Source organism: Sipha flava, unplaced genomic scaffold (genome assembly GCF_003268045.1).
Source record: "Sipha flava isolate LNK unplaced genomic scaffold, YSA_version1 2_pilon_pilon, whole genome shotgun sequence".
Classification (NCBI taxonomy): Eukaryota; Metazoa; Arthropoda; class Insecta; order Hemiptera; family Aphididae; genus Sipha; species Sipha flava.
The window spans coordinates 2,079,836-2,102,462 of NW_020272972.1; the positions used below are offsets into that span (position 1 = coordinate 2,079,836).

Consider the following 22,627-nt stretch of genomic DNA (forward strand, 5'->3'; position numbering starts at 1 on the left):
CTTTTGTTTTGTTTCTCGTTTGTTTTTTTCTAAAAGAAAAATTATGATTTCAGTTAAAATAGTTTAGTCTTGAAACCACGTTTTATAGCTGCTGATAACCTAAACTGCCTTGTCGTGTTAGTTGATCGTACTATTAGACAACATCGACATACGCAATATCTAATATTAAAGTATAATAAAAACTAGGCGAAACGCGACTGAAGACGTCGTACTCATGTTTTAACGGACCTACGTTTCGACGCGTATTTGATATATCTTCCAATTATCAGTGACATACGTTGTGAGTGTATATGAGCGATTAAAGACATATTATTTTGACGACTGGACACACTCGTGCGGCGCTTGTTTGCAAGACACTGTTTGATTCGATATCTTTGGATCGCAAGTCCTTTTCCGACGTGCCACTTGTAGAAGTATCATTGAAAAACGTACAGTTTGGGGATGTTCGATTCTAGTAAGTAGACGATTATCAAAAGTAAAACACTTGATTACTAAACGAATAAAAAATTGTTTAAACTTTTGTGTTGTGCGTACAGTATTCATTTTTTCAACGCCAAGCATTTTTCGCTAACCCGACGAGTCGTCCATTCATCGTCGGATCGTCACCATTCCTACGCTATTGCATGCGTTCAACTCGAAATCATTTAGAATAAACGACCCCCCCCCCCACCCCCTCGTATAAAGTAATCGTTGTCGAGGCAACGCGTGTATATCTCTGTTTGTAGAGTTGTAGGATGAATGCCTTCGAATGAGAACATATAACAAATTACTTTCAAATATATCTTTTAAAAATTGAACGATTTCCTCGAACCCACCACACTTGCAGACCATTTTCGGTAAAATAATAATTTTTATAATACGGCAGCGTGTACTACCCCATGCATGTCATGTCCATGTGATAACTACGAGTATATCATGTGTACCGTCATTAATATGCATTCATAGGCATACGCATGGTGGTTGCCGGGTGTGCTTGAGCACCCCCCGAAATGTTGTAAATGGAGTCCTACTATGTCTAAGAGTAAGAGGCCCGTCTTTTGACTGATAATGCTCAAATTAAAATATATTTATTCTAAAATTTTTGGTATAAAATAAATTATGTTTTGTAATAGAAAATTTTTCTAAATTTTCGTGTTTATCTTATTATGTTAATACAAGTATAACAGTTAACAAATACGATAAAATATACGATTTTTAATTCACATGTAGTTGCCTACTAGAAACTTTCATATCAATGTGTGAATTAGGTTGTCGCGTCAATCGCGTCCGAATCGGATGCATGGAAGAATATTAAAAAAAACAACCACGCCAGCCTCTCCAAAGTTTCTATATGTGTATTCATCCACTATCAAAACAAAACTTATTTAATTATGACTTACTATAATTTCACATGCTGTAACTTATAGCACCATGTGCGTTCTAGTATAACGCATTCGTGATATGTACGATTCAGTTGTTACCTATTTATACGTAAATTCTTGGCTGTATTAATTATTCACAGTTAAGAAAAAAAAATTTCATTCAAATTTTCTAGTAAAAAACCAACTTTATTCAATTAGCCTAATATGATTAATATCTTTTTAGATTGAATATAAAAGTTGCTCAATTATAATCAAAATCAGCCAATCGTAATGTCTAATCAAATATTTAAAAATCAAAACGAGCCAATAATTTTTTGTTAATTCAAATAATGTATTATTCACTATAAAAAAAAAATATTGTTTAATAGACGCTCTTTTTTAAATATTATTATTTAATTATAAAACAAAATTTATTAGTAAATTATATTTAAATAATCACAAAAAATTAGCTAGATCTGCATTTTTTTTTATTGTTGAATTAACCATATTAAGGTTTTTAAATTAATAAAAAGTTATTAAAAAAAAAGTTTCTTAATTTTTTTTATTAAATTTTGTATTTACGTAATTCAAATGGATTTATGATAATATTTTATAAAAGTAGATGACATTTATTTTAAGTATAAAAATAAATGTATATAAATATTTTATGGTTTTTCTTCATCAGTTAGGTATTAGTTAGTTATCAGTTAAATTGTGTGTAATATTTTCATAAAGCACTTAGCTTGTTGAATATTTAAAATAAGGTTATTTTTATATTCAAATTTAAAAAAATACTATCTAGGAAAAAATAAAATAAAATAAACTTTAATAATTAATTTGTGTTTTAATCACGAATTTCATTTATGACAGAAATTTAATAAATAGGTTAATCCAATATCATGAACCATTTCCAATTAAAATTTACATCTTATACAAAATTATTGTACCCAAGTTCAAGATTTATAGATTTGAAGCAAAAATAAATATTTTATTTATTTATTTTTATTTTATTTTATTTATTTATTTAATTGTGTTTTCTCTGGAATGTTATAAAAGTATAAAATAACTTTCTTTCAGGACAATTTTACGTATGTCCAAAGCTCAGTGATTAAATTGAATAATAAAAAATGATTTAGTTTTAGGGTTTTAATAACAATATAATCATATAATAAAGCTATAGAACAAAATCATAAAACATCATACGTTGTCTCTAGAAGGACAATGACAATTGTTTCCTATCTTACTTTCCGTTTCTTGTTCGATAGCCGTAGATGGCCGTAGAACTTTCGATGTAACTACAGACGGTTCTGTGCTCCTGGATTTATCGAAATACTCCGGCATACATGTTTTAGTGGGCTTGAACTTTGAGTAATTATATCCAGGTAACTTGGTCGTCGTAACTGGGGTTACTTTCTTGGTTGTAAAATCTTTACCAAATTCCGAATCACCCAGTCTCACAGATGACGCATTGATACTGCCGATCACATAAATATTTTTGATTCTACACGATATCTTTAGCACGAACGAGGAGTTATCGGTTCCGGCTGAAAGTCCATTTAATCTGTTTATCAATTTCTCTACATACTTGATAGAACCGTCTTGTTCCGGGCAAGGTATCTCTACCTCGGATACACGGTCGTTGTTCGATTTCATTCTGGAAATAATAAAAACGGATAATCGTTATTACTTATTTTTCGAACTGCAGTATGGAGTACAATGTTTCGAGTTTAATCATAATAGTTGTTGGTTATACGACAGTAACATGATTTTTATTTATTCCTTAGTGATATTGTCGTTTTAAAAGCAATTCGCGTAAAATAGATTACGATACACTATCCATAATAATATTGTGATACTGTAACGTACTTAATATAATCATCACCGATTGGACGGCCAAAAGTTGTGTAGAACAAACAACAAATAAATACAAAACAGTACAACCATGGACGTATGATTATCATATTTCAATTACTTACAAAATGAATCATTAAATATTAATATCATGTTATCGAACAACAATCACAAAAAAATACAGTAAGTACGGTAAACAAGTAATGTTTCCACTGGCTACGGTTTTAAAATCAACGAATAAGTATCGGTAAAAGATATCGAAGACCCATGTATGGATATTAAAATCGAATCGGATAAATGTATAATGTACCAAATATTAAAAAGTTTCTCAAAATCATTTAAATTTATATTAAATTATAAAAATTTTACTGTTTAATTTAATTTTCATTGTTCGATTTTGCTCAATTATTTTTTGATCGATGCCATAAAGTATACATACATCTTGAATACGAAACATTTTCTAAAGAGGCGTTGTTGCATTTTGAACTCATTATTTATATATACTGATAAGTCTAGCGTTTTAATATATTTACTCCGTTTGTAAAGTATTTTGGTATACAAATAAATTATTCAACATCCATAAAATGTGTCATGAGAAAAGTTTTTTTATTGTATAATTTTTTTTAACGTTCTTATTTATTGAGTTTGAAATCTTAAACATGATTTTTATTACTATAATGAAATACATGATTTATTATAAATTAACCTGAAATGTATTACTAATTAATGGTTTATACGTAAAAGTCAAACGAAAAATATTGAAAAAAGAATATAAGCGCGCACAATACCTATTTAAATACTATTATTATTATGTTAGTAATTTATAATGGAGATGTAAAATATACAATTTTTTTTTTTTTTATTATTTTTTTTTGTAATTTACCGAGAAAAATGTATGTTAATTTACTGTATGTTTTGTAAATTTTTTTATGTCATTATAGAGATAGACCTATGAACTCCTCGCTTCCTCTTTTTTCATGAACTTATAACTATTTCAAGGCTTATTTTTATATTTTTATTTACTGAATAGTAGAGTGTTCATGATACTAAAAGTTTAACATGATTTTATGAAATTTTTATAAAACATAGATTCATACTATATCTACAAGTATGCTGTTAATATCGATAATAATTTATGGTATAAGATATGTTATGTAATATACTATCAATAATTGTGGGCATGTTTGACGTTTGACGTTTTAATTTTTATAATATCAACTATTCCATTCTATTGATATGTTATGAATATTCACCTCGTTCAAACGTATAATTTAAGGTGTCACATGCTAATTTTTTCGATAAAAAATATTTACTTGTAAAGAAACAATTGGTAAATTAATGTGTTAAAAATTTACCCAGTTTAAATCTCTATTCTATAAAGACAACAAGACGATACCACTTCAGTGACAAACGACGTTGATGTACGAATATTGCCAGTACGAAACGCCGTTCAACGATTTATGAGGTGATAGTCGTATAACGACGTGAAAGATTCATGTGATGTTACTTGTGATTTTAGTACTTATCAAAACGATACTTCTGAATCTAATTTTGTTCTATTGCATTGTCAAATTCAAATCGTTTTAGTTTATAGGTATCCATCAGCAGTAGAAATCGTTCAAAAAATCTCGATGACGGATTTAACGTTTCAGTGCAGCAAGATGATAATGAGCGTTCCATATTCTTTAAAAAAAAACCTCAATATTTTCGATACATAAATATTTAAAAACTATATTTTTTATAGATAAAACATTATTATTTGAATGAAGAAAATGGGAAAAAAATAACAATAAGTGAAAAATGCTAACCTAACCGTCAAAAAAATCTCTCATTCAATACAAAAAAAAAATTATTATTATATGTTATAATTAATATTCATTGCGTTATATTATAACGACAGTACGTTATTATATTTCATTTTTGTATTGCGAGTTATGTTATCCATGTCCAAAATGGTTTTTTTTTGCTTTCTGTTTTTCTGTGGGTCTATCCAAATCATTTGTTGAAATTAGGTGTTTCTATTTAAAAAAAAAATCTAAGTTGTATTACGCATAACAAAACATAACAAAAGGGTTAAACATTTGGAAATTGTAAAAAAAATATGTATTTCAACAGTCGCGAACTATTTAAAAATACCACACTTCAATCCAATGTCACTGGACAGAATAATTTAGTGTTACCTTCAAAAATAATTACACTGTATATGTATAAATATTATTGACTGTCGTTTTTTAGACCCGCGCAGAAAAACAATTGGTTAGAGTCTTTGTGAATGATCGATTGACAATAATACTAATTATTGTTCGGCGAGTAAATATCGTGATTATCAATGCGATCTCGATGTACGTAACCGAGGCAGCAAGTGCACATACAGAACTGAATTAAGCGACAATTAGAACTCAAGTGGTACCATATGATTTCCATACCATTTTGAACGTCACACGCATAATTGCAAGCAATAAATAATTATGTAAATAAATATACAATGTATGATTAATATTTTATATGAGTAAGTTGTTGTTGAAAAAAAAATCACTGATTCTCGGAGCAATCAGCTACGATCGACCGTCGCCGATGAGACGTAATTGTTAATAGTGTTAAGAATTTATTTTTATAAGCGTATAATTAATTGCAGTAGGTTTTAATGTATGCAATTGCTTTGAGCCAACGGTCGAGCGAGAGAACTTTTCGAAAAATCCTAAAGAGGACGTATTTCAAGCACTGTGAGAGGTGTAGAGACCAAGTTCTTACACACCGTTTTAAGCTTTGCATGACGTGTATGGTTCGAGACACTCAAAAATCAGCTGTTTCCGTTTGTGCATGGAGGTGAGAGTAGGATAAAATGAGAAGCAGAAAATTGTGATTTTTCCCCCGGGCCCAGAGTTTGCGAATCGCGACAGAGCAATTATATTATTATAGTGCCTATGTACACGTCTGTGTGTGTGTGCGTGTGTGTGTTTGTGAACTGTTTTGATGAAAAAATATCACCTCCGCGACGGTGAAAAGTTGTTACTGCGACTTACCAACACAAGCGGATCCGTAATAATTAACAATTCCGTTTGCTCAATGCTAGTGGGTACAAGGTACCTGCAGCAGCAGATTTAACCAAGTTTAGTCCCTGGCGTGTACGCGAAACGACTCTTCCGGATTAACGTAATAACGCGTACAATAATAGCTTATAATAACGCCATGCCAAGGACTACGAGACGGAAATCAAGAAACCCATTACGAGGCGCGCACGCGGGCATTTGAACGACCTACCTTGTAACTCCTCGGTCATTTGAATATTACAATAATATTTTGATGCACGAGCACGAATACTGCGACTCGGATACGAGTATAACGTATAGTATTAAATGAATGTTAATATTGTCACTCATCTCACAATTACCTCTACGTAAATTGATAATTGTAATACCATGATCCAGATTTAACGTTTGTACGCATGTACGTATAACATGTAATGCCTTTTTTATCGAAATATTATATTATTTCAAACTCGCAATCGCATATTACAAACGATTAAGCCTTTCAAAATCAGTGTACGCCTTTTTGTGAACTTGAACGGTATGAGCGAGAAACACTATGATTAATTATACATTTTATTTTTATAAGTATTATTATACTGAGGTCAGTGGCGCACACAGGAAGGGTCAAGGGTATCGACTGACATCCCTCAGAAAATTGGTGGATGGTTAGTTCTGTGTGAACTTGTATAAATATTTGTTTAATTTAATACTAATTTTTCAGCTATCCAAATCAGCATACTAATATTGTTTATTCTAGAACTAAAGCGTCACATTAGAATAAGTAGTAGGGCTCAATCCCAAAAATTATGCTATACAATAATTATTATGCTATACAAACTCATAAATTAATACCCAGAAAATTGAAAAATAATTAATATTAGGTTTATTTTAAAAAATTTTATTTTTAGTATCTTTGTTAGTAAGAAAAAACCAAAAACATTTAAAAATAAGAGTTATACTATCCCTAAACTCAGACTGATGGGGTTGGGTAGGTACCTCGAAATATATATTTTCAACATTCTTGTCAAAAATCTTCTGTGCGTCACTGACTGAAGTGTTGTTTGTGAACCAAATACTTATTGTTTTAAGTAATAAATGGTATATCATTCAATAATAAAAACAAAGTATTACCATTATTATTCTTACCGTTCTTCCTGAAATGACACATTTCGTACACACGCGTGTAAAACAAATACGAGTAAAGGCTCTATCGTTTTCTCCGATTAGCTTAAATTACCATGTATACCTACTGCAGTGTTGGTATGCACTGCGATCAGTGTCGTATTATAGGAGGAAGGTGATAAATGGATCCACCCCTTTGAGATTTTCATAAATACATTTTTCCTATAACTTAATACAATAGACTGTATATTTTTTTTTTTAACTCTTATCTAAAATGTTGAACAAACAATAATTTGTTAAGAAACAGTGCTACTTGGTTATATTATATTTGAAATATTTTGAGAGCCGATTAAAAACTAAAGTACTTTAACTCGTTGCCACGAAAAGTGTAACATATGTGTAAATCAATCATCATCAGTATTTCATAAATGCCATGTAACAGGGATGGACGATTGGCGGCCCACGTACCTTTTTTATCTGGCCGGTGTTTCTTATTCAATTTGTTTTGTATAAAATGCAAAAATATATAAAAATATTTCATTAAATCATTCGTAAAACGTATACATGAATTCTTATCTAGAATTGAACTGAAACTAAATTATTAAATGTCTAACTATATAGAAGCAGAGCGAACATAGTAAATAAGTATTTATTTAATTTAAATTAATACTCGTAAATTAATGAATTCATCAGTTTAATTGTATCCACTGTATCACGCTACTTAATTTCATTGTTTTAATTATTTTTGTGTTTTGAAGGGTTTAAAATATGTACGCTAAAAAATGTAAAACCAACGATAAAAATTTAACTTTTAACAGTTTATAAGAGAATAAATATTATTTTATTATTAAAAAATAAAAAACTCAATGTTTAGTTTGTTGAAACATTATTGCGTTATCATTTTTTTTAAATTGTATTATTTAAGTTTGGACATGAGACTAAAGTAATGAGACTAAAAGAAACAAAAGCAATAAGAGTTGTTATGAAAATGAACGTTTAAGAAAAAAGAGGAAGAGGATGACCAAAAAATAGATGGTACGATACGATTGATAATGATATTACGGCCGTTGATGTGTGCGTAGTGGATGTAGAAATCAAAACGAGTGGAAGTTTAAGACAAGAGTAGTCGACCCTAAATACGAGTAGTTAGGATATAAAGGCGAAGGCGAAGAAGAAGAAGAAGATTATTTAGTTATCTAAAAGAATACAATTTAAAAAAAACATCCCGTGATAAATAATTCGTTTAAATATGAAACATACATCGGTATCGCAAAGATAAAGTGTTGTAAATGATCTTAAAAGAAAACTCCAATCTCAACAAAATATAATAATAAAAGCAAAAACTTCACAACAATCAATTATAATGGCATCATAAATTATTTATTATGAAATATTTAAATCTTAGAGATCGAAGAATGATGATAAATTTATTAAAATCAATACAGTAAAATGATTAAATCAATAAATGAAAACAAAAAGGCAAGTGAATTTAAAAAAATATCACTTTCAAGACACATTGAGATACCTTGTACAGTTGAACATAATAGTAACATTCGTAAGACATTGGAAACTTTGATGAAAAATTATGCATATTATTCAATAGCATGAGAAGAAAGCACATATGTTACAGATGTAAGTTAATTTTTAATTTTTATTAGAGTTATTTTTTCATAATTCAAATTTCATAAAAAAACTATTAAAATGTAGTTCCTTGCATGGAATCAACAAAACAAGTGATACATTTAATACTGTAAAAAATGCAGTTAAAATAATTGGTGGATTTAAAAAAATTTCATCGGCTGTGACTGATGATGCAAAATCAAAGGTAAGAAAAAAATATTGGTTTTAATGCATTATTTCGTAAATATAATAGTAAAGTTCCTGTAATCCATTGAATTCACCAAAAACCGTTGTGGGTAAAATATTGATACTTCATCGACTCATTGCACACAAAATGCCTTCTAAATCTCATTAAATTATTTTTTTGTCACTTTCGAGGTATTTTAGAAGCAAAGTTCGAGTGATATTATGTAACTAAACTCGAATTTCTTTCCATAACATAATTTTGACATTGATTTCGATGGTTTCGATGGTATTAATCGATATTGAAAAAAAAATGAATATACTATGATGAAACTTATTATAAATTCTAAATTCTATAATTGTGATCTAAAAAAAGTTAAATGTGTTGAAGTTAAAAGCTGATCGTGGGTGATAAAATAATTTAAATATATGAAACGTTTCTATATGAAAACGTTAGTATGTATATAAACTTGAGTATTTTAATGTACTAAGTATCATTATAGTTCTTAATACGTATTTGGTAATTACTGATTTAGTACTATATACAAATTGGTTAAATCGGGAAATGTGTCATGAATATTTTATATTTTTTTAAGAAAAGAAATATTAAAATGCCTTAAAATTCTTGAAATTACAACTGATACTACTTATTTCAAAAATCAAATGGTTGATAAACAATTTCTATATTCATTATAATTTTCAACTGATTTTTATCAATATTAAAAAAAAATAAATAAATGTTTAACTTCAAAGTAAAAAAAAAAAAAAACAATTTTTAAAATTAGGTAATTAGGTTTTAATATGGATTCAAAAAAAAAAAAATTGGATATGTTTAAACATGCAAAAGTTAAAAAGAAATGATTACATTTTCTATGTTGTTAGGTTATAAAAATATAATTTAAGAAAAAATTTAATTTTGAAAATTGCATTACCCATTTATATAAAGTAACTATAAAATTCAAAAGACTATTTGAAGATATTGAACTTATACGTCCTTGAATAAATGTATTTAATAATCCTTTTACTGTTGAAATTGAAAATCTACATGCTTTAATTCAATTAGAGTTATTTAATTTCAACAGATCCATTTCTATCTTGAAAAGAGATAAATGTGTTGTTTTGGAAAACATTACCAGATGAAAAATAAAAATTTCTACGAAATTTTGCACTAAAAACATTATCGATGTTAGGAATTACTTACATATGTATATTTTTCAATATGAAACTCAATAATTTAAGGAAAAATTACCTAATAGATGAAATTTTAGGACATTAATTACCTGTTTCGACTACAAACTATAAAACACAAGGAATTAATAGAAAGTTGATTACAAACTATTCCAATAAAAGGATTTAAAATTTGATTTCAATTAATTTGTTCTCAGGGAACTGATCATTTTTGTATACATGCATATAAAACAAATATGAGTAAAGCTTTGATAAGTTTTCTCAATTTGTTTATATTACTAGATTTACCTATTTCAGCGGAAATATGCACCGTGACGATATATAATTAACTAATTGCAATTGCTCCGGTATAATGATTAAAAAAATAAAAATAAAATTAAAAATACTTTAAGTGATAAATAACGCGTTATGGTCTACTGCTAACGACTGGTTTATACTAATAGTCGCTCACACGATAACTTTGAATCCCACATCTGTGTTTTCGTAATGGAATATCATCGTCGTTGAAATGTGTGTGTGTATGTGTATGTGCTTTCTGTAGAATTAATTGTATTAGTTTGTTACTAATAGTATCTCGACAGTGTAAAATATTTTCTATATAGTAATAGAGATAAAAAGAAGTATGAAAATCATTATTTACTATTGACAAATAAATTGTATTTAATAATAAAGTGTAATGGCATTTAGTTTTATAGAAAAATGTAAAAATTCAATAGAACTTAATTTAACCACATTAATCTGTAAAAGTAGATAATATGCGTGTATATCGTACGTCACGTGATGATTGATGGTCTGTTCGTATTATAATCGAAGAAATGCATTATAACACAGCGACAAACACTCCTGTAATGTTAGATTATGTAATATTAGTGTACATAATTACATATTGTTATATTCTAATGTGAGATACTATATTTATTATTTTCCAACCATATTTTTAAAATTGATTAAATCATTTATCATATCGAATCAATCATAAAGTCCTATATGAACTTTAACGGTGATCTTACCATATCAATCATTACGTGCAACATTAAAAAAGTCTTTTGAAAACCTTGATTATTTTTAGAGAATGAAATCACTCTATGAAAATATGTTGTGTTGAGTTAGGTTGTGTCATCATAAAATGTCAAGTTATTTAAATTTTACTATATATGTATGATGTAATTTATATTTTATACATGTTTTAGACAGTGAGAATTTAAAAATATAATTTTTTGAAGTAAGAAAATACAAGAGGAACGTAATATTTTCTCGAGTTATTGAAGTTTGAGATAAAGTAACAGCACAGTTCTCGTGAATATTATACATACATGTTTACATTCGATTCATTTTTATTAAAAATATATATATATGATATTCATATGGTACCCTCTTTATCAGTGATCCTTTTATTATAATACAATAACCCATCAGATATAAAGTATCTAGAGTTTTATACTTTCAGAACATTTTTTAGTACCTAATCACATTGCCAGACCAAATGAATTGATAATGTTCGACAATTAAATATTTGCCTTAAATTAAATAAATCTCCATGGTTTATAAATATGGTGTTCATTAGATGTACGTAGTTAACTTGTCACCATTGTTTATAGATTTCTCACATTTGCTGTCAGTAGTAAAATAGCGAGTCTGAAAGAAATTTATTTTTGCGGAACTCTATTGCTTCAATGATACAAACATGACGAACTGAATGACTCTAGTGAAATTGAAACACTAAATGGATCAACGCATCCGCGTGTATTGATAATAACTTATGCAGAGCAACTATGAAACAACAATATGTACATAATGTCTGAGTAAATTTTGCGTCATATGCGAATAATATTTTAGTAAAATATTTATTTTTTTTTTTTTTTGTACAAGTGATTTTTAATTTGTAGTGAAACAAAACTCATATAAAGGGGGTTCACTTATAGAGTGCCTACAGATTATCGGCAAACGTAACTACGTAACGTTCATTTTAAGGGTGAATATTATGATCCCATCGGTGTTTTATAACACGCTACGTATTGTAGTATTACGTAGGTGGTACCTAAAAAAATGCATTAAGTTATTTCTTTACATGCATAATACATTTTACCGATCATTATTTATGATTAATAATCTATTTAATAAACGTAAAATGGTTGTTTATTTATTTTTTTATATTTGATTCGTATGTCGATATCATAATATCCGCCATGTTCACGAGAACTATGAATAAATGCATTAAAAAAGAAAAAAACGATGCAAACCCTCCGACAAATCTGGAACGACCAAATGAACCGGTAAAATGATAACTTGATCCGGCGTATTTATAATTGTAATACGAAACCAAGGGGCTTTCGCAACAATTTCTGAAACTAATTCGTTGCAATGTTTCCGTAGTAATGGAAACGTTTTCGAGCATGGTTACGAATTGTGTTGAGGGACATATATTTATATATAAAATAAAAATAAAACAAAAAGAAGAAATATAATACACAAACAACACACATACACACAAACATAAATACACTATACGTACAAGTATCGTTGCATGCGAACAGTTTTCGTATACGACCGGAAAAAGAGGTCTCGTCTCATAATCTTTACAGATTTGATTTGGATGTTTGCAAAATGACCATTACGTACACCGACCAGGTTGCCACGTGCCGTGGCCTGGGATGTTTTTGGAAATTACTTTTTCGGTAATTCCGTTGTTTAATATGCAATGTAACACGTATGACACACATATTCATAGTGGCGAAACAAGTAAGATCTTTCACACGGCCATTTGGACCGGTTCGGTTCGCGCGGGTACGATAAAAATACACACCTTCGTCGAAACGAAGAATTGAAATCGACGGGCACATGTAAATTCCACCCAAAATGAACTACAGGTAAAATAAGCTACATGTAAATTCCGCCTGAAAAAAAATTAATAACACATCCTACGTATAACTTATAAGTTTTTTACTTTAGATAATTTAAAATGGTCTAATACTAAACGTATATTTCTACGTTCTGATTTTATAAATTGAGCCATTGTAGCATTTAAGACTCTAGGACGTGTACTGAGCACAATTTATGATATTTCTATCTGATGTTTCCAATTATTAGATCCACAATATGTGGCAAAGCTCATAAGATATGACATAATTGACGATTGACATACCCATTTTTATACCTGCATATTTTTTTGGGCGGAATTTACATGTACATTTTTAACTTGGATATTTTTCCGGATGGAATTTACCATACACCTTGTTTTTACATAACCTATTCGTTTCGGGCGCAATTTACAATACCCCACATCGACTCGCTGTGGCCGATGGACGCCGTCGGGTCACCAATTCGATAACGTTTGAATTTGACTTATATATGATTCCATTCGTTTTGCGCGTTTCAGTTGGAAGGGCAGTATCTACAAGCTGCTGTGGCCAAACGTGATAATGTTCACGGTTTGTTATTTCTCGTTGAGTGTCATGTACAGAACCGTATTGTCGCAGCCGCAAAGAGAGTGAGAACCGTCATCTCGAGCACGTGGTCGCAACGCGTTCTTATCAATATTTTGTTTTTTAAAAAAAAAACACTCACATTTTCAGTTATTTCGAAAAAATTTCGTTGCACTGCCAAACATACATGAATCTGATCCCCGTGTCGTTCGTACTGGGATTCTACGTGGCCATTGTCGTGGGTCGGTGGTGGAGTCAGTACCTGAGCATACCGTGGCCGGATTCGTTGGCTCTGTACGTCAGCACGTTGATCATCGGACAAGTACGTATACACTGTTCACGAGTGCACGTTGCATTTCCATATCGGTGTCATTTGTCGAGTTCATCGCACAAAGCGTTCCCTTGGATGAAAATGTTATTTAAGTATTGAAAAATAAAGTTTCATTAGCCCGGATGCGAATACATAAAGTTCGTTTACAATATATACACTTTGGATTTTTCAACCTTTCTGGTCGTTTTTATTAATTTTTCACGAATCCAAGAGAGAATCGTTTTATCAACTCGTAAAGAACTGGTAATGGTTTAAAATTTTTTTTTCGGTTTAAGAAACTTCAAGTATTCATTAAATATTGGTAAATGAATTTAACAATACAATTTGATGGTATTCTTTCGTATTTGTATAGCATTCGGGCCTTAATTATACGGTAAATTTTTACTTTTGATTACAGTACAGTATAAATAATGTAATTAAAACGTTACACTCTACAGAACGTGTTATTTAATATATATAATATATCAATATTAATCCTTTAAAGGTTTCACAAATACATAACTATTTAATGCAATATAAATATTTTTTACGCAACTTATAGGTTATTTTAACTAGTATGACTCTAAGGGGCGAGCGCAGAAAAAAATTTCGGTAAGGGGAGTAGAAAAAATGTAAAATTTTCATATAAATGTTATATAATTATATTATATACATCATTTTAAAAACCCGGGAAACTTTTAAATAACTAATCATTTTTTTAATTAATTTATTAGTAATATATTTGTAAGTCAGATAATTTATTTTTTGTTCCTGATATTTCGGGGGAGGGGAGGTTAATCCCACTTGAGTTCGCCCCTGTATTACAGACAGCTAAAGATATGAGTACTTATATTTGTTATGATTTGAACTTTTTTTTTCTCCCAACATTATTGGTAGATTTTATGTTGGACCTCCCCCAAACAAAAATCTTGGTTACGTGCCTGATTGCTACAGGTGTTTGTAATCAAGTTTGTATATATCAGTGTACGCCATCCGAATTTCTTAAAATCACTTCCCGAAAAATGTATTGTACTTATTTTTCATAAATATTGTTGTTTATACAATAAACGCAGTATACATTGAGATTTATTTTTAAATTTTCATAAACGCAAATGGGTCAAGCAAAAAATCATAAATACAAATATGACTGATGTTCTAAAAAAGCGCTACATATTTTAATAATAAATAGATTGTCAAAATGATGTTCAAGTTTTTAATAAAATTGAATTATAAAACGATTCATATTTACATATTTTTCGAAATTCCTAAAGAAAAAAGTACGCATTTGAATAACTAAATATACAATTTTAGAATAACCGTTATATTATCAAAACTGTATATAATATAATATAATATAAATATATTTCTTATTGAATAATCAAAAAACATAATCGATTGCAGAAGACATTTTAATCATCAAAAAGATTAAATAGTTATAACTATAATAAGTTCCCGAGAAATTTTTACAATTACAATGATTGACATTATTTATCTAAAAATTTGATACAAAAATACTTCAACGATTCGTGAATAGTTATTTTTTCGTGTTTTCTTAACATCGACTTTGATAATTATAGAAGTAACGCCGTACTTGAAACAAATATGTTATCGGTGAAGTACAAACGAAAGCAATAAATCAGTAATGTAAAAATTATTATTTCGATATGCATGTGTTAATTTTAGTTTTAACTACTTTAATTTAAATCGTAATAAAAATGTTTTTTTTTTTTTTTTTTTTTTTAAAAAAAAGTCATATAGAATAGTTTATGCATACCTAGTTTATAAGTATACGTTTACAAGACGCGTAATTTATTTTCGAAATCCCGCGCAATAATAATAATGTAGTACCGAAAAAAAAAACACTATCATTTCATCGACAGAACGAACGGTCAAGATTAATCAGACGTACGATTATGAGATACGCAAACCTGAGCATACTGATGACGTTGACGATGATATGTCCGGCCGTAAAAAAGAGATTCCCGACGTTGGATCACCTGGTAGAGTCGGGGTTCCTGACGCCGGACGAACAGGACGCGTTCGAGTCGATGAACGCGAAGACCAGTCACCCGAACTACTGGATGCCACTAGTGTGGGCCGCCACCGTCGTGACGCAGGCCAAGAAAGAGGGGTGCATCGTGAATGATTTCTCGATCAAAACTCTAGTGGACGAGATCAACAAGATCAGATCGGACTGCGGCAGCCTGTTGAGCTACGACTGGATCAGCGTACCGCTCGTCTACACCCAAGTGATATGAATAATTATTGCATTGTTACGTTATAATAATACGGCGTTACAACGATTATCGATCGTTTCCCACACTAGAAGCAATCAGCTATCCCTTTCATTAATTACGATGTAATTGCTCTGGGTAATTACATGGTTTAATGTTGTAACAATGGGCTGAATTACTCGGACCCGCCCGGGAGATATTGCTGTATTTTAGACAAGAGCAATATAACTAATGTTAACACTAAGTTGAAAAAACGCATAATTTTCGTGTACTCTGATGATATTTATTTTAATTTATTTCTATGCACTATGTTCATTTACATTTACCTCAACGAGTACGACAGAGTACAATGAGTATTCAAAATCAGCGTATTTTAAATCAAATAAAACATTTTCAAGGTTACTATAAAGTGTGAAAATTCTTCGATCGACCAAAAACTGTTTCGATCTTTAAAAATATTAATTTCGAAAAATCCCGTTGCTCGTCTAAAGTGTATATTTATATGTACGTAGAGTAATCTATGTGTCGAATTTCAAGTTAATACGTTTTGTCATTCTTGAGGTGTAGCAATCAGTGATTGAGTGAATGGTATTCGAATCATATAGTACCTATATTACTTTATACCAACGGTCTACAAATGGTGAACCACGAAAGGCAAACAACTGTAGCTGGACCGTCAACATGTATAGCTTATATTTCTTGCGTCGGTAATTCAACTTTGTACATCTAACTAATACAAACACGCGCACATATACCCACACCACATTAAGTTCATATTTATAAACTTCAGCATAGGATTCTATTTTATTTAACAATATTTTTGAATTCCTTAGTTTCCGAACTCTTTGAAACCGCGGTACCCTGATTAATTAAACTAATAAACCAAAACGCAAATAGAACAATAGTCTTTTATGTCGAAGAAGAAAAAAATGTTAATAATTGTATACGTTTCGACAACGAGCACTAATTGATTTACACATTTGACAGCTCGGCACGCATTAGTTACAATTTAAAATTTATAATAAAATATTGAGCGGTGGTCGTTTGGGTGAAGGTAATCATTTTGGCAGAAAAATAAATAGGTCGTTTGGGCAAATATTATTTATACCGTTTTGGTGAGTGATTAGCTTTTACTATCTAGAATATAAAAAAAAAGTATTATGTCGTAAAAACTAAAAAAAAAATACATCTTCAACTACATTTGTTCATGACTTCGTGGTCAAAAATTTTTTTTTTATTATAAAGTTTAAAAACTAAAATTATTTAATCAAAAAAAATGAATCGAAGTGGAATACAAGTTTGTCGAAAACATAAAAAATAGCTTATAAGACGCAGCCTCATAGTACCAATAATTAGGTTAGGTTAGGTATCTTAAGTATGAAAATATGATTGGTACATATGTTTTTTTTTAACTGTTTTTAATTTTATCACTTATTTTCAATGAATCTTGTATCGTGTAAGCCCATCACCTTTCGAAAGTTATAACAAAATAATTTTATTTCATAATATTAGGTAACAACATTAGCTGTATACGTTTACTTCATCGCTTCGTTAATGGGAAATCAGTACTTGGATCCGCTTAAAGGGTATCCAACGCATCCAATTGATTTGGTTTTTCCGATATTCACATTCTTGCAAGTAATTAGACTATTTTATTAACTTAGTTATGCTCTATATAACATTATAATATATAAAACCGTGTCTGGACGTGTGTTAAAATATTGGAACTAAAAAATCTAATATTTTTATTATATATTTTTATTTTTTAAACCCCGTTAAAAGATAAAACAAAACAACTGAAATCGGGGGGGGGGGGGGGGGGGGGGGGGTAGAGAAGTAAACCACTCCAGATATGGTCCTCACACTATACACATATAATTTTTAGTTTTTCTTCTACATGGGCTGGTTAATGGTAGCAGAAACATTAGTGAACCCCTTTGGTGACGACGACGATGATTTCGACATGAACTGGATGATTGACCGAAACTTACAGGTAAACCGAATAATATTATACAAGAAAAGTAACATATTTATTGTAAAAACATAATAATGTAGATGTAAAAATTTTTCAACGTTTCTTGACTGCATATTCTCAAAAACTTTTTTTTCACTAAAGATAAATAAAAATGTAGTATACTTTTATAAGTGTAATAAGCAAATTTGAGTGTTTCAAAGAGAAAAGATATATAATGAAATAACGTCAAAAACGTGATGGAATAAGTCACCCTTTAGCAGCACATTTGATATGTTCAATACATATACTGTATAATTTGTTTATTTTTAATGTTAATAAGAATTTTTTTTTCGTTGGGGCTAATCTTGAATAATTCATATTAAGTCTTTTTTGTAGATTTTGAGTTAGTTGTGAAAACTTTTATAAAATTGATCGGATAGGATTCGCAGTGAAGAGATTCATAGGTCGTTGTATGGATTTGTTCGAAGTATATCATGAATAAACCGTGGATGGCCATTCGATAATAAGCCCTAGAAAACTGCCTAAAATGCTCTCAAAGGGAGAATATAGGACGGTTCGGCTTAACCTAATATTTGGATACCATATGACTTAACAGAAGTATAATATATATGGGTATTTTGTTTTTGAGGCTTTGTTTGGAAATTGGGTGGAGAAGATGAAAGTGTGAGTTACATTATTTTCATTTGTTTTTAGTATTATATAACCATGTAAATCTTTCATTAATAGTTACACCATGGCACATTTTAATTAATTAAGGGCATTATTTTTTCTTAAATGTAAAGTTTACTTGAATTGATTTTATTTCCGTTTAGTTTAATTTTCCATTTTTTTAATTAATATTAAGTCGTTCTAAAAAATAAAAGTAAAATATTGTAAATTAGTAAACGAGAATTTTATTATTATATCTGTTGTATATTAGTTCGTTATTACTCGTATTATATTCGATAATATATTATCCGTTTAAGTACAATGCATGTTTAATATTTATAATATAAACCATTAAAACTTGTAATATTTAAACTCTAAAATACATCAATTTATTTAAATTATGAACACATAACTGACACTATATTATAATGTGATTGAAAATCATTAAGATATAATAAACACAAAATATTATGTTTAAAATAAAAATAAACTACGTAGTTTATTCTACGTACGTAGAACTGTTCGAGCACTCATTAACTGTTCAAAATTTTATTGGGAAACGTGAGTTATAATTATTGTCTAACGCTATCTGCCTCCCTTAATAATATTGTTTGATAATATTCTATATTTTGAATTATTTGATTTCAATGCATGTTTTGATTTTTGTAAATATTATATACCAAAATCGGATGAATTTTTCTACTAACAGAGGTTTTGTGAAGTTTTCAGACACATACCATTTTTATTACACAATTATCAATAAATAAATTTCTTATAGTTCTTTATAACAAATAAAAATACCCGTAGTATCTTTAAAAATAATAGGCATTGAGATTTTCATACATTTTCTGCAATAAATATTAATATTAGAAAATAATTGAGAGACAAATTTAATAATATAAGTCGTTCAAGCGCGTGTATAACATAGCATATCAAAGATTACAGATCTTAAATCTTTATTAAATGTAATTTGTGTAATATAAATAAAATAAAAAGTTTTAACACAACTCTTAAACATTTTTCATCGCATCGATAACTCTGAAGAAACATGAGAGGGAGAAGTGGTATAATTTATTTGATCAAAATAAAGATTAAAGTTTAACCATATAACTTATATCGGTTCAACGAGTTCCACGTCTCGAAAATAATTCAATAATTATTAAAATGACAACAAAAATAAACTGTCAACTGTCAAAGTATATACGATATTTCTAAAATGTTGACGAAATTCACGAAAAGTGTACACCTCTATCTCGGAGCATAAATCACAGCTCATCAAGTCATCTATGAAATCATATTTGATAGATTATAGTTTCCTATTTAACACTGATTTATAAAACCGATATCATTATAACACATACTTTCAAACGGTTGAAAATAGTTGATGTCGAAAAAGTTTGGTACAGTGTACCATAATAATATTATTCCAATATCAATAAGTTCACAATGTTTTATAGTAAATAATCTAGGTACTAAATTGTCAGTGGAATTTTATTTTTTATTTTATTTTAACGTTTTGAAAACCCAATTCCGAAGCGTGTAAGCATATACAAGTATTAGAAAGTGCAATTCAAGTACGATATACATGTAAAATTATATTAATTCTCACGCAGGTGTCCTATGTGATTGTGGACGAAATGCATCAAGATAGTCCGAAGCTGACGAAAGACCAGTATTGGAACGATATATTTCCCACGGAATTGCCATACACCGAAGACACTAAACACCTACAGATCCCTCCGTTCATGGGTTCCGCCCAGATGATCGGAGCGCGATTGGAGTACGGTAACAGAAAAACAATTATCAATGACGGTGGTGACGAGCGAAAAGTAAGATTTTATATATAATAACAAATATGCGATTACGGACGTGTACGGTTCGAGTGATATACTCGTCGGGTAGGTAGGTATGCAAAATTTAAAAACAATTCAGTCGTAAGAAAATTTTTACCAACCTAACCTTCCTAGGCTCAAACCGATAAGTACGTGCGTTGTCAAATATACACGTACAGTGAAATGTCGCTTTGAGTGCATGTGTGCTTGTAATCACATATATTATAATATAAACTGTATCATTTGTTCGTGTATCACCGTTATATATTTACTACACGTTTATGATCCTCGGTTTTATTATTTCCAACGAACGATAAAACATGATTTTTATCGAGTGCGATTCGCCTCGGTGGAAGGCCATTAAATCGTTTTTATATCGTCATTCTTTGTTATTATTTATTTATTTATTTTTACTATTGTTTTTTTTTTTTATTTATTTTTTTTTTTTTCAATGCATAGGTCAATTTTCAGGAAACGAATATTGATGCGCTGAAGAACCCGGTCGAAACGTCCAACATGACCAGACAGTACGATAAAAACGTTTATCTAAGGGACGATTATTGCAATTTCTCAGGCGAGTAATGAGTTAAACGTTTTCTGTTTATTACATCGATAAGGCATTTGAAATCAAATGGTGTGCGATACTGAAATTATCACAAAACCGACCGTTCATATGATCATAAGATGGAAAGAAGAATGTACTACGCGTCCCCTGGTTGTACATATAGCTATATTTTTTCACCCTTTGCATATTTTCTAGTTTCATAAGCTTTAATGTTATACAATTATTATTATTGTGCTGCTTTGTGCGATATGGGAATAATAACCTATTGGCTATTCAGTTGCGGTTCACTAAGTCATTCAAACCTTAAACGAATAATGAAATAAAAATAACATCCGACGTTTTCGAAACTAAATCATCGAGTGATAACCAACAAACTAATAAAGCTCGTCAACTGCCTGACAATAATTATCAGAAATTTCTGACAAACCCATCGAAATCGTTGTTCTGACCGTTCGGAGAGGACCGCTACACGTTTTACCCGGAATTTTGCAACTTTTATAATTCTGTGAACATTATAGTAAATATAAATTATTTCGTCACCATAAATATTTACAGTGCTCATGACAAATGTTCGTTTTAAAGATAAATATCGCTCTATATGTTTACGTAATAAGCTAGTAACTTGCAACGTAGGTATACAATTAAAAACCGATTCGTATAAACCTATTGTTAATCGATAATCTACTAAACATTCATTTACAGGAGAATCGTTGGTTTCGTTGACCGACTTCAGCATAATTCCATGGCAACCACAAACATCAACCGAGACTCAACGCGTCCTAAAGAGTACGAAACCATCATCCGAGGTAGATTATTGGAAAAAAAAAAACAATAAATACAAATAAAAACGTTTAAACGAACCAAAAATTAATGTTTTTAGAACACTGATGACGACACTGATTGAGAACTTGAAATAACTATTCGACAGGCTATGATATAGGTTTCTATCGATTCAATATGATGAATTATTTTTAAATTGTTCTGTTAAAAATAAAATAAATACAATTTAATTATTATTCAAATAATCGGAATTTTTATTATTCATTAATCATATGAAATCATTTGATATTAAGGATTGGATATAATAGGTCAATAATACAAATTGACTGTTAGTTTACTTTATAACAAAACTTCGATTTTGATTTGGACTGCGATGACGAACGCACTTGATCGGGAACAGGCGGGAGCCGGGTCGAATGATCTGACGAATAGTACATTGCCTGAATACTCTGACTGTTGCCCTATGGAATACAACCTGTGCAACGACTGATACAATGCCAAAATACTTCGACTATTGCACCATTAATC

The 22,627-nt window shown here is 29.7% G+C and overlaps 2 protein-coding genes across 2 annotated transcripts; one reads left to right on the plus strand and one right to left on the minus strand.

The window, feature by feature from the left end:
- Positions 1 to 2,537: 2,537 nt before the first annotated feature.
- LOC112686024 lies at positions 2,538 to 20,613 on the minus strand. The gene is made up of 2 exons (XM_025558125.1): positions 20,532 to 20,613; positions 2,538 to 2,994 (listed from the first exon to the last, which is right to left on the minus strand). Exon 2 carries the CDS (start codon positions 2,991 to 2,993, stop codon positions 2,538 to 2,540), a length of 456 nt encoding a protein of 151 aa, XP_025413910.1. The 5' UTR covers position 2,994; positions 20,532 to 20,613.
- LOC112686128 (bestrophin-2-like) lies at positions 12,938 to 22,284 on the plus strand. Its single transcript, XM_025558282.1, has 10 exons — positions 12,938 to 13,008; positions 13,710 to 13,820; positions 13,906 to 14,077; positions 15,946 to 16,314; positions 17,812 to 17,937; positions 18,185 to 18,292; positions 20,536 to 20,751; positions 21,226 to 21,328; positions 22,022 to 22,125; positions 22,200 to 22,284. The coding sequence occupies exons 1-10, from the start codon at positions 12,938 to 12,940 to the stop codon at positions 22,221 to 22,223; spliced, it is 1,404 nt and encodes a 467-aa protein (XP_025414067.1). The 3' UTR covers positions 22,224 to 22,284.
- Positions 22,285 to 22,627: the final 343 nt, after the last annotated feature.